This window comes from Peromyscus maniculatus, chromosome 17, assembly GCF_049852395.1.
Source record: "Peromyscus maniculatus bairdii isolate BWxNUB_F1_BW_parent chromosome 17, HU_Pman_BW_mat_3.1, whole genome shotgun sequence".
Taxonomy (NCBI): Eukaryota; Metazoa; Chordata; class Mammalia; order Rodentia; family Cricetidae; genus Peromyscus; species Peromyscus maniculatus.
The window spans coordinates 57,154,391-57,168,013 of record NC_134868.1 but is presented as its reverse complement, the minus strand read 5'-3'; the positions used below and the strand labels follow the sequence as shown (position 1 = coordinate 57,168,013).

Genomic DNA, 13,623 nt, shown 5'->3' with positions numbered 1-13,623 from the left:
GAGCTTCAGGGACCCACCTGTCACCTCACCCTAAGAACTGGAATTACAGGTGTGCACTGCCATGCCTGGATTTTCAGGTGGGTTCTAGGGTCCGAACTCGGGACTCTATGCATGCACAGCAAATGCTTTACTGAATCACCTCCCCGAGTCCTAGTTTGTAAATTAAGGTCTAGCTCTTTAACGCCCATTGGTCTGAAAGTTGCTAGGCAGACCAGGCTGTCCTTACACTTACGATCTTTCTGCTTCTGACTCTTGAGTGCAGGCGTTAGATATATTGGGCCGCCATGCTGGTCTGCAGCCTGTCACAACACCAGCTGTGTCTACACTTTGCCTGTCCTTCCTGCCAGGGGGGGCAGGCCCTGAAGATGGGAGCTGAGGCCTTGCCTGTCGCCCCCCCCCCCCCCAGCCCCCAGAACCTGGTGCTAAAGCATACACAGGAGCCTCCGAGGCTGAGGGGGACCTGCTGCCCTGAGCAGGCTCCGGCCTCACCCTTCTTGACTAACCTGCTCTAGTTCTAAGAGGCCCCAGGGTGCTCTGGGCTGAATCATTTCCCCTTTTAGCTCAAACCCTCACGTTTCCGGAGAAATGAACCTCGCCCTGCTTGGGGAAGCTGCGGTGAACAGCCAGGAAAACAAAAGCCCCGAGGCCAAACAAACAACCCCAACGCCAGTCCTGGGGACTGTGACAGCATCAACCTGCCCTTCCAACGTGAGGCAGCCGCTTCAGCAAGAGACCTGTGGCTTTTCTCTCCTGAGAGAGGGAGGAAAACTCCCAGGGAATCAAATGCTACCCAGATCTGAGGATCCCTGGGCTGGGCCCGGACAGCTCCTGAGACACAGTCAGGTGGCTCAGACTGAGATTTGCTGTCAGTCTCAGTGCCAAGGCTCAGAGTTCTTCCCGCCTGGAGCACCGACCTCGAAATAAAACACCTCGTCAAACTGGGGGTTGTTCGTCTTCTTCTTCACCTTCGTCTTCTTCGCTTCCGACCTGCAGTGGAGAGAGAGAGTTTGTCGGCTCCAGATGGGTCTGAAACAGAACTGTCAAATGCACAGTTGTTTACTACCTTTATTTATCCCTCAAGGATCGTCTGTCTCCACCTCCAGATGGCATGTAAAACAGGGACCTTTTCGGAGCCCAAAATACCCGGTACGGAGCTCACAAAGGCTTCCCGAGAAACAGACCTCGCCACCATGAATCCACACGACACATTCTGCTTCCAAGTGCACCACGCCCACCCCCCCGAAAAGAGGGCCAACCTCTTGCCTCCGGAGCTCCATCTGGCCATTCCCTGCACCCCCAACCCAGAACTGAAACCCAGGCAGGGTAGGATGTCAGAAAGACAACTTGCCTGAAGGGTCCGGCCAACGTCACTGTGGCGTAAGGGTCGCACTGCCCGTTCACAATGGGGAGGCCTTGGCACTCGAAGATGCTGAGACAGAGAAGACAGAGGTCAGGGGAAGGACATGGAGGTCACAGTAAACCAAACCAGTGCTTCCTAGACCAGGAGTTCTCCTCTTTCCTATGGCCTGGCAAGTTCTGGCAAGAATGTGGATTAGCAATTGCAAAGCATTGTGGAAGCAAAGTACAGAGCAGGTGGCCTTCACAAAACTACCTCTTCTAGGGTATTGAGTCCTGTGACCACCAGTCATAGCCCCTCCACTGTACCTAGGTGACAGCTGAGTACCCTGGTGTCACCCCAGGGCCAGCACTGCCCTCCGCTGCTCAGAAGCCTGCACTGGCAACCCCTTTGTGGGGCCCCCGCACCTCTCTTGCCTTCCTACAGTGCGAGCTGTTTCCCTGATCCCTGTCTACAGGCGGGGGATTGACAGCGATGCCTGTGGCTGTCCATATATTCTGACCGGCACCGTGACTCTCCTATACTGGCCTGCGAGCGCCACGTCTCCATCACTCTTAGTCTTTCCGCTGACTGCACCTCTTGGGGTTCAGTTCTACTCTCCATTGACATGAGCTCTTCGGGCAGATGCTAGGCCCTGTGAAGTTTAAGTCAAATGTCCAGAATTTTTGCAGCTGGTTATTAAAGAACAAAGTAGCTGAGGTCAAGCTCTAGGCTGTGGTTATCACTCTTCTGATTCGGCCAGTTTCGTTCTCTGCCTTTTGGGGGAGGCGGCTCTTTCCTCGAGACGGTTCATAATCGATAAAGCTGTAGCCATCTTTCTGTCTGCGCTATGTGTTCTGGGCAATAACAAGGCTCTTCCCTGGGCTAGAGGGATACAAGTGGTTCTTAGACGCATGTAAACCGGGGGGGGGGGGTGTTTAATGGTCCTCGACACGGGGCTGAGGCTCCATCCAGGATCTGATACCTCATGCCACAGCTCCCTTCAGCCTGTGCTCTGCCATCAGCTGGGTGGAAACAGAGTCAGAAACTCTGTGTCTTAAGATGTGTTTCTTTTCAGGGGGCTCAGAGCTGTCCCCTGAGCATGGCTTCTGAAGCAGTGAATGTATATACAGTGCATATATATGAATGTGTGTGTATATATATATGAAAATATATACAATGGGTATATATGAATATATATAGTGTGTGTACATGAATGTATATATGTGAATATATACAGTGCATACATATGAATGGTATATATGTGAATGTATATAATAGTGTGTACATATGTATATATATGTGAATGTATATATAGTGTGTACATATGAATGAATATGTATACAATGGGTATATATGAATGTATATAATGTATATATGTGAATGTGTGTATACATAATACATAATACATATACATATACATATACATACATACATATACATATACATACACATACATACATATATATATATACAGTGCATCTCATGTTCCTTTGTATGAGCCCAGTTCCTGTAACTCAATCAGTCAGAGGTAGCAGTCTCAACCCTGATCCCAACTCATGGCACAGCTACACACACCATGGGTCCCAGCGCCTCCGCCTACATCTTAAAAGGCTGAAGACACTTGTCTGGGAGGTGCTGCATGAAGTACACTCCAAAGAGCTTAGGTCTGCTTGGAATGCCTGGGGCTGTTTCCCCTGAGTAGTTGTGTGTATGTGTGTTTGTGTGTGTGTGTGTAGGGGGGGAGCCTTGTCTCTTTCTCCTCCTTGTCACCCATGGGTCTGTGAGATGGCTCCACCCTGTCAGGCTTTCTTTAACCCACCCTCTTGCTTTCCAAGACTCCTGCTAGGAGAAACGTGCCCTGTGGCATGGTCTGGCACCTCTGCCAGTCTGACCCAGCATCCTCCAGCTCTGTGCCCTTCCCCGCCTTCTGGGATATGCTTTTCCTCCGTTCTGATGACTTGGCCCTTGGCTGCCCTCCTTCCTTCTCTCATTCACTCATCCATCAACAGGCCCACTGAACAGATGGCCTCTGAGCTCTGCCGTCTTCCAGGCTACTCTGAAGCAGCAGCGAGCACGGAGCAGTGGAAAGGTAACCCTGCTCAGCTCAGGCCTGCTTGTCTGGCACACCATGAAGACACAAGATGATAGAACTGTAATGTGGCTTGTCCGGCCACTGCTCCACGGAGTTTTGTGGGATCCGCACAGGGAAGAGAACCGGATAATACAGAGACGTGTAGGTAGCAGCCAACCCTTCGGTGTGGTCGGGGTCTCCAGAGGAATGAGGCAGCTGTCATAGGGAGACACTGGACAGCTGCTGGCCCAGGAAGGCCACAGAGACCCACCTGGGTGGACAGTCTCAACCTAATGCAAACCTGTTTTATGAGATTCAGCTATTAATCAGCAAACAGCATTAGGCCCCACAGGCGCAACCACATTTTGGACATGTGGGATGGAGAGACTTTCACAGCCTTGCCCCAATTGCAGCATCCAGGTATATCTGCGGAGTACTGCTGTGCTGCATCCTCTCTCCAGCTCATGCAGACATCAGGAAAAGGCTACACTTTCCAGTTCAACCTGAGACTGCCCTACAATGGCCAGAGTTGCTGCAAACCAGGAAGAGATCTTCTACATGCAGGGCATGTCACTTGGAGTAAAAGCCAGCTGGTTTCCCATGCCCCTCACAGTGCAGGGCAATACAGTGACTCAACTGTTTGAACTGTCCACCCTAAGAGTCTAATCACTAGGGTCTCATATTTTTAAAGGTATATTTTATTTATATGTGTGCATGTGTGTCCGTGTGTGTCCATGCACATGTGTGTGGGTACCTGTGGAAACTAGAAGAAGGTATTGGATTCCACAGATCAGGAATTTGTGAGCTACCCAAGAGTGGGTGCTGGGAACAAAACCCTGGTCCTCTGCAAGAGCAGGAAATGCTCTTAATCACTGAGCCACCTCTCCAGCTCCAACACTGGGACCCTTGATTGAGATTCAGAAGCCAGGTTTATCGGACTTAGAATCAGGGATAGTCCCACACTGTGCACTGCACTCATCTGAATCCAAATTGACATGACTCAAGGTTCACAAACACAGTGCATGATCTGTGTGAAAGAGAAAGATAATAAAATATTCACCATGCCCCCACCACCACTGTTAAGCCATTCCTGAAGTTTGTGAATGGAAAATTTGAATCACAAAAAGTTCCCAAATCTAGAGTTTAAAGAACAAGAACTGTAGCATTCTGTGTTTAATATTTAAGGGATTTGCTCTTCAGCTGAACCCTCAAAATGGGCCTATGCTACACTGGTGTGGAGCTGTTGAGGTGTAGCTCTGTATACCAGTGAGCTATCTCATCAGGGAAATGCAGCGTATGGAGATGTCTCAGGAGGAACCATCCACACTAATTCCCGACCAAGGCTGACATTGAAAACTTGGCATTGGATCCCTTGCTGCACTGAGAGCCGGGGCAGACAACATAGGGTGCTAACTTCCATCCCTTCCCATCTTTACTGGGCAGCTAAAGGTGGTTGGGTTTGTCTAGTTGATGCTACAAGACCAGGCCCTGTTCCCCGGATTCCTTCTCAGGATCACACTTTTATATCCTTACCACAGACAGACTCTTTTCTCTTATCCAAGACCTCCTCACAGGTCCTGGAACCCAGGGACTGCACTCTCGGTGCTGAGACAAAATCTTAGCCAATAGATGATTTTCAGAGTCTCACTGGGGGCTGTTCTGTCTTATTAGGACACAGCACAAGGCCTTAACAGAAGCACGGCCACACAGATCTCTGCTCTTTGTCAGTTACCTGGCCTCAAGTAGTTCCTTACAGTAGTAGAGACCAGGTGGGGATGTCCCTGATCACCAGAGCTCCCTTCTACTTATCCAACCATGTGGAAGACTCTCCAAGACACAGCTTGGGTCCCTTGGAGAAGGAGAGAGAGCCAACCGAGACCTGAAAGCCAGCAGGAGAGGGGTGATGTATGGAGCTACTCTGCACATGATATAAGGAGAGGAAGCAAAGAGAATCCATCTAGCACATTGAGGGCCATGGTCTGAAGGGCAAAGTCTCAACTTGGTGTGCACTCCTAGGGCTGGGGTGGGGTCCACCTGAAACATGAATGCACAATGGAATGTGTGGAACAACGCTCTCCTGAAGACACAACGTCCTGTGGATTACTATAAGGGCCCACCACCCTTCAGAGGGGCTGAGTGCTCGCTTGGCTGCAAAGTCCTGGGACTAACTTAACTTGGAGTGTGCCTCCTATGTCCGTATGTAGCCATGTGACCTCACTGTTGTCGGGCTACCTCCCTACCTATCAACTCATACCCATTTCTAGCTCTGGAAGGTAATGGCCCACTTCTTAGCTGAAGGATGGCATCGAACACGTCAGGCTCTCTCCAAGAGCTGCCTGTCAATCACACTGGGGGTGGGCATCAGCTCCGTCAAGGACAGGAGGGATGAAACGGGCAACCTCTGGGGAAACGAAGGAGGCACCTATCTCCTGGGGTGACTTACCGTGCCGCGAGTTTGTGGCACACCACACCGGTGTCTGTAATGACCTCACTCAGCCTCAGCTCCAGATGGACCTTGCCCTGCAAGGCACAAGGACAGTGTCACAAGTAGACAAGGCTGGTAGAAAATCTGTGGCCCTTCAAGTGGGTGGTACTTGTGCCACTACGTGCCTAACCTAGGCTCAGACACTAAGAGGGCGGTGCAGCCCACTGGTCTTATGCTGGATCAAAGTTAATGGGTTCAAGAGTGTTAAAAAAAAAAAAGGACATTTGGACCTGTGGCCCTAGAAGTGCTATGACAGGACATGTAGTAAGGCACAGTAAGTGTGACCCAAGAGGGTCACAATCTCCATGGGGAGGCCAGAGCATCCAAATCTTGTTCTTCATGAACAATGTTAATATTCATGGATGCTTCTAGAAGGGCAACAGGCAGCTGGCAACACAAATGTCCTGTTGTTTATCTCTACACACTATGAGAATTCAGAGGGAATGGCATCAGGAGAAAAAGACGTTACCCAGCAGGATCCACATGGGACGTGGGACCTCCCATGGGTTGGGTGCACACAACTGTTAAGCCAAGGTATCTGTCATTAGAGAAGGGGAGGCGAACCCAGGTAGTCTCCAAGGCTTCTTGTGACTGAAACCATTGGGCTACGGAGTCATCCAACAATGCCTAAGAGAGTCCAAAATTGTTAACTTTGTTTACAACCAAGATATCCTACCTTCCTATATCACTGTAAGCTAGCCTTTGTCCTTATCAAGTGTACCTTTGTCAGGAGGCCCCCAGGAACTACTCAGTGATCTCATTCAGGTTTAACATCCTTTCAAACCTCACCCAAGTCCTCCATCCTATTGTAAAAAACCATCAACTGTGACCCTCCTTGAGGAACCTGCACCTACACCTGGGCGTTCCACTTTCTGTGGCTCTTTGAGATCACACCCATGCTCTCAAGTGTGTCGAGAGCACACCCATGCTCTCAAGTGTGTCTTCTGAGCACCTTTCTCCTAACCTTCATGCTTGAACCTATATTCAAATATCTTCATTAAATCTCTGTTCTGTTTCACACTCGCAGGTTCTGAGCTCTCTTTTGTACTGAAGCCACAAATCCTGATTTGACTTGAACAGAGGTCTTTAGAAGTCCAGGGAAACCTTTGCCACCCCAAAATGCTGACATAATGTGTTCGGGTGGCTTTATTTATTGATTTTGTTGCCTTGGCACAAAGATATACAAATCTTAGAAGAGAGAACCTCGATTGAGAAGATGCGCCCATAGATTGGCCTGTAGGCAAGCTTGTGGGGCATTTTCTCAGTCAGTGATTGACGTGGGAGGGCCCAACCCATTGTGGGTCGTGTCTCCCCTGAGCAAGTGGTCCTTGGCTGTACAAGAAAACAGGCTGAGCAAGCCATGAGGAGCAAGGCAGCAAGCAGCACCCCTCCATGGCCTCTGCATCAGCTCCTGCCTCCAGGATCCTGCCCTGGGTGACGGACTGCAACCTGTGAGGTAGAATAAACATTTTCCTCCCCAAGTCGCTTTTAGCCATGGTGTTTTGTCACAATAATAGGAACCCTAACTAAGACAGAAGGCCCAGGGAGGAGGGCACCGGCTCCTCACCACTACCCCTGCTGTTGGGTGGAGGAAAATACCCAAACGGTAAGAACTAAATATCAAAGGCTTTGTGCAGAGCCCTTTTTCATGACTGGTGGAGCCTGAAGCCTGAGTGGATGCTGACTCAGGCTAGAACAAGGGTGAGAACTGAGAAAGGGAAATAATGGCCATCCCAGGCACTTGAAGTCAGCCTTACCACCAACAGGCCATTTTCGGGACCCAGCTGTGAGCTGTTCAGATAGATGGAGCTCTGTTCATCCTTAGCCTCTGAAAGGCAGAAGCACTGGGGTGAGGTGGATGACCCCACCGCCCACGGCTGATGGCAGCTGCCTTCCTGTTTCCTGTTTTTCCCACACACACTAGCAGCGCCCTGAGACTCAGCACAAACACTCCTCACAAGGGCGGCTCCCACCTCAATGAGCAGTGTGGCTTCCGTTTCTAGAGGTCTGGGAGAGGCTAGAAGGAGGTGAAACAGCAGACCACACCGTGACCCCTCTGTACCAGGAGGCTGCTCTCGGCAAGCCTGTGGGCCAGAACCGTTCTGATTCCATCCCTGTGCATGATGGGTATTTCCCAAAGGGCGAGGTGTCAGGGTGGAGGCTGGGAGGCGCCTCTTGGGCTGTGGGCAGGTGGTACACAACAACACGTCAGCTCCACACCCGTGCTTCAACCCCTCGGAGCCATACCCTCCGTTCCCAGGCCCCACAGCTGGGTCCGGTGATTTTCTACGCCACAGGCCCAGGTGCCTTCCTTCTCTTTAAGAGCTACTGAAGACCAGGCAGGTGAGCTTGAATTCTCTGCTCTGTGAGCGACCCCCTTCCATGGTGCAGAAGGGAATGCTGGAAGTCGCCCTCCAGTCGGACTTAAGATGACTGTCAAGAACGTTCATGAAAGGAGGCAGTGACAGGAAGTGACAGGTTGCAGGCTTCCACTGTATGAGGTCCTGAGGAGAGCCAATGGGAGTTCCTGGACCTTGTCACACAGCAGGGAACACCCTGTTGCGCTCACTGGGGACAAGGGAAGTACCTTTGGGGCCATTCATCAGATAATGCGGGGGGGGGGGGGGGGGGGAACCACAGAGTTCACGCTTAGAACTCATGAGAACAAACTGGAAACCAGTCATGAAAAGGGACACTCCAAATGCCTAGAGACGACAACTTCTAAACACCGCAGGGGTAAAAAGAAGTCTCAAGAGGAATCCAAAAATGTTTTTAAATAAATGAAACTAAAGAATGGCTTATCAGAATCTGTGAGAGCCACGGAAGCACTATGTTAGAGGGACGCTCTGAGTGCTAGCTGCACGTTCTGGAAAGGAAGAAGACCCGGAGCCAGTAACCTTACAAGAACAGAATTAACCCCCCGAAAGCAGAAATAACCAAACACCCGATTAGAAGTAAAAACACAAAAACAAAACCTGAAAGCAGGAAGTCAAAGCCCTGATTAGATTCTCTGAAGAGATGGTTGGAGTGATAGGCCTCTATTCAGGCTACCAAGACCAAAAGAGAAAGACAGATTCCCTCGACCACAATGAGGGTGTGCCCAACCTGAGCGTACGACGTAGGGTAGGCTGCCTGTGCGGCAAGCTGGCTGTGGCCCACTTACCATCGGGGTGTGAGTGTGAACTGTGTACTTTGGGAAACAATGACCAGCAACACTGGTCACCTGGGGGAACTGTCAAGGCTCTGGGAAGATGTGTGCAACTCAGATCTCTGCCTAGTTTCCCTATAAACATAAAACTCTAACACCATTTCAACTTTATTAATTCAAACAAAATAAAAGACTGGTGGTCCATTGATTTCTTCTCGGATGATACCACCCCCCTCCCCCCCCCACCCCCCCCCCACCCTCCCGCCACATACACACACACTAAGAGGTGCCTCAGGAAATAGAGAACACTCCTGGCCAGTCCCCCTTGAGAAGGTAGCTCGTGATAGTGGACATTCCGTGCTGAACTGTCCTAGCATCCTGAGAGGCCACTAGGCCAAGGCAGGGAGAAATGTGGAGCTGGCTCTAGGTGAGATTTGTGTAGCCAAGACAGAGCGGGGGCAAGTGAAAGAAAAAAGAAAAAAAAAAAAGTCAGGCCCGGGCCATGGAAGGAAGGAAGTCAGTACTTCTCCTAGCCTCCAGGCTCTCAAACCCTCAGAGGCAAAAGTGGCCCTTGACCATGGACAACCACTGGCAACCTTTTAGATGATCTGACACACCAGAGACAAATCCCCAAACACTATGGGAGAGGTGGAATGCCCACCCCCCTTCTCTGGCCTTCAGAGTTAACCACCATCCCCAAGATGGTATTGGCCTTGGGCCAGTCATGAGTTACAACAGATCTATGTGAACACACCATGGGTCCTGACTACATCACGTGTCCGTAAGCCCTTCAGAAACACAGATCTGGGGGCGGGCACAGTAGGGGAGGAGCCAGGAGAGAGGGACCAGTACCATCCCTCCCCTTGCCATTCAGAACTGGAGGAACGTGGACCTTGCAGGGTGCCCAGCCAGCGGGAGACCCTGCCCTCTGACGTGTCCCCGGGAAGAGGGCGGCAGGGGTGACTGATTCTATATAACAAAGTGACGTACAAAGGTTTTTGAAAAGCATCCGTTGAGGAAGGAGGCAAGATACTCAGGCGCCTTTTTCTCCACTTCTGTGACACATGGTCTCTCACGCGGGCCCAGTTCCCGCTGTCATAATGCATGATTCTTTCCGGTGGCTTACAAAACAGGTGGATCCAAGAACCCAAATGCCACTCTCTGCCCTTCTAGAAACTGTAAATGTGACATTTCAAAACAAGCCGCAGCTGTGGCGTAAAAGATGGCAATTACGACTTAAAGGTCAGGCTGAGGGGAGGAGCCGTCTCCCTGTCTCAGCCTCTCTGAGAACGAAAGTCAAGCATTTCACACACTAGCGAGGTCTGCTTATTCCTCAGCCCAGCCACAGCAGCTTAGTCTTTTTTTTTTCTTTTCACTTTTTTCTTTGAGAATTATTTATTTGTATTTTATTTTTTTATGGGGGTGTTTCGCCTGCGTGTATGCTCATGCACCATGTACGTGCAGTGCCTGCAGAACCCAGAAGAGGGCGTTGGATCTCCTGCAACTGGAGTTACAGATGGCTGTGAGCTGCCGAGTGGATGCTGGGTCCTCTGGAAGAACAGTCCATGCATTTAACTGTAGATCCATCTTTCCAGCCCTTTCATTTATGGAAATGTTCCCAGGCCCCAAGAGACCAGAGGGCCGGAGTCAAGACTGTCTGTCTTCACTGACGTAGGAGCCAGGCTACAGAGGGAGAAATCCTGCCCCGATGGTACTGTAGTCACTTTCTGGCACAAAGTAGAAAATTCCCCTCCAGACATGCACATGCACCTACGTTTATAGCTTTGTGGTTCTGAAGATTGACTATAGTGGCTGTTATACAAACGTGTACACAAGATAAAGCTGCAAAGAAATCTAATAACCCAGCAATAGCCGCATCTCCCGTGCTGTCCCTAGGTTAACAGATATGTAAAATGTGGTCCAGCCACCCAGCCTTAGGAAGGCAGGGAATTCTGACATACAACACTCATGGACCCGGGAGTTAACACTCGGTGAAATGAGACAGTCACAGAAAGAAAGAGACAGTCTTCAAGGTTTTACTCACCTGAGGTCTAAGCAAACTCGATGTCCCCACCCCCTCCCTACTCCTGGCCCAGCAGAGTAGTGGATTCTGGGCCCGGGAACCTCTGTTTCATGGTCTGAACAGAGTTCAGGAGATGGAGAGAGGCGTGGCATAAACTCGAATGCCCCCGATGATACCGAACTATACTTAGAAATGGATGAAGTGGCAGGTCTTATGAGACCTGCATTTCACCACACTAAAAAACTGATCAGAGTATGCATGCATGGGTGCGTGTGTGCGTGCATGCGTGCTTGTGTGTGTGTGTGTTTAAATGTTTATATTGGTGAGCTCACACAAGATAAGTGCACAGTCATGTGACCTGTACCAGCCACACCAGGAGAAGCAGCCACAGGGTCCTCACAAACGGTATCCCATCTTTAGATAGAGAAAAGATAACACATGTACTCTCTGGCCACATCCCTTGTGGACTCCTTTGTAAAAAGATAACACACAAACTTTCTGGCCATGTTCCCTGTGGACTCCTATTTGCAGCTTCCTGTGAATCTGCAGCCATTTGAAAATTAAATACCTAATGAAAAAAACAGAACTAGGAAATGTCACACTTGTCAGTGAAGTCCAACTCGAGGGAAACGGTGCCCAGAAAGGGATTTCTGCAGCTCTTTGAAGGTGCTGAGCTGGCCTTGGCCTTGGGAATCTCTTGGGAACAGGCCCGACACTTCCAGCAATGCCGAGTGCCCTCTGGAGAAGCTTTCCCAGCCAGGGAGGGAATGGGGGGGGGGGGGGCTGCCGCCTTGAGAAAGCCTCAGCTTTCCACTGGAGCACCGCTCTTGCTTGACCAGCGACTACTGCACTGTTTATCTCTCACGGTACAAGTGGGCTCCCGGGAGGCAGGGTCAAAGAACAGGGAAATCAGATGTGCCCCCCCATGGGTGGGGCTTCCACAGGCCCATCTGCAGCTTGGCCATGGGATTCTTCTATTCGGTGCCTCGATGTCTCTCTCGTGCTGGTCTCACGGCCAACTCTGCGCTTGACCTTTGACCTTGGCAAGGAACCCTTGCCCTGTACATAGAGACTGCCAGGCTGGGGAGGAGAACCCTTGAGGATGTGGGGCACGTGGGCTAGCCTGGCCTGTAGTGCTAGGACACAAGGGACACAGGACTCAGAGCTTCCCCAGTTAATTGTTGGTAAATTCCTTCTGCTGAATGGCAGCCCAGGTCTTTACAATGTGTCTGCTTCATGGATCCCCCCCCACCCCCCGACAGTATAAGAACAGTAGTTATTGCCATATCTTCCACAGTGCACCCAGTATTGCAAGACGACATGCAAGTCGCCTTAGCCTACAAAAACCCCGCTTTACGGATGAGGAGCTGAGGCTTGCAGAGACCGGCCATCGGGTCATGGTCCCCCTGAACATGGGAGCTAAGTTCTGACGGAGGACCCAGCTCCCAGTCATGGCACAGCCACAGCAGGGCGCCTGCAAACTGGAGGATCATCGTAGCTGGTCTTTATCTAGGGCCAGGGCTTAGAACAGCCCCACAGTCATGTACAGGCTTGTGCCTTGGGTAAGTGACCCTGCTGCATCCCCATCACAGGCCAGTCCAAGGGTGGCTGCGCTAAGGAGGGAGGGCCAAGCTACCAGGCTTTCTGCTGCTCATCAAGGGCCAGGCACGCCAGGCCTCCTTACTAAGTGCCCATGATCTCTCTCTGTCCTCGGAAGCTGGGTGCTCGGCCCCAGAGGGCAAACCATGCGAGCAGGCCGGGCGGAGGCTACTGGGGTGGTGGGAACCTGGACGGCGGCGGCTGGTGCCTGTGGCTCAGCTGCTCTCGCCCAGAATAGCAGCCCAGAGAGCCCTGCCCAAGTTTACTACATGCACTTTGCCTCCTCGGCCCCGCCTCCCTTCCCACCTTCTGTATTTTTAAAGCTGCTTCCATCTGCCTGACAAAAAAACGTGCCAATAACCCGAGCAACAAACACAGCTCGCAAGCCTGCAGAGCTTGATCAGAGGTGAAAACACAGAGAGAGGGCGGGCGGGCGGGTGGGCGGGCCCTCCTCCCTCCTCAGGCCCCAAGCCTGCAGCTTTACCTCACCACAGGCCACGCGGGCACAGCCTCACCTGCACCTCTGAGTCAGCGTCCACATGCTGTAGCTGGAACCACGTGTCCCTGTTGTGGTAGCTCTGCAAGTCTTCCTTCTGGATGGCCACCTTGCCTGGAGCACAAAAAGACAGTCAAGGCCGTGGAAGGGGAAGGGCCGTGGAAACACGGAAGGGCTCAGGGAGGCTGGGTCCCGACTCCCTAACAAGGCTAAGATCTGGCGAGTCCGCACTTCAGAACGACACACTTCACGCCGGCTTTGGTCGAGGCTGCAGGTCTGCCTGTTCGTGTTAACAGCCCCTCCCGCGAGCTAAACGGCATGAGAGCCAGATTTTACAAATAAAGACTCTCCCAGCTTGGCTTTTATCTAAGCCACTGCAGCGGGCGGGCTTATGAGAGAAAAGGGGTCAGCCTGTTGTTCCCTAGTGGCCGCCAGGCTCCCACGCAGCAGATCTGACTGTCC

The 13,623-nt window shown here is 51.4% G+C and overlaps 1 protein-coding gene across 2 annotated transcripts in view; it reads right to left on the bottom strand.

Moving 5' to 3' along the window:
* Positions 1–13,623, bottom strand: part of Rasa3 (RAS p21 protein activator 3) — a 110,710-nt gene that overhangs the window by 26,898 nt on the left and 70,189 nt on the right. For both annotated transcript variants that reach the window (XM_006981280.4, XM_042262965.2), the window contains exons 4-7: positions 13,181–13,275; positions 5,854–5,930; positions 1,349–1,429; positions 915–987 (exon numbers count right to left, since the gene is read on the bottom strand). In XM_006981280.4, coding sequence (XP_006981342.1) covers positions 915–987; positions 1,349–1,429; positions 5,854–5,930; positions 13,181–13,275 — 326 coding nt within the window. The remainder of the gene's footprint in view (positions 1–914; positions 988–1,348; positions 1,430–5,853; positions 5,931–13,180; positions 13,276–13,623) is intronic.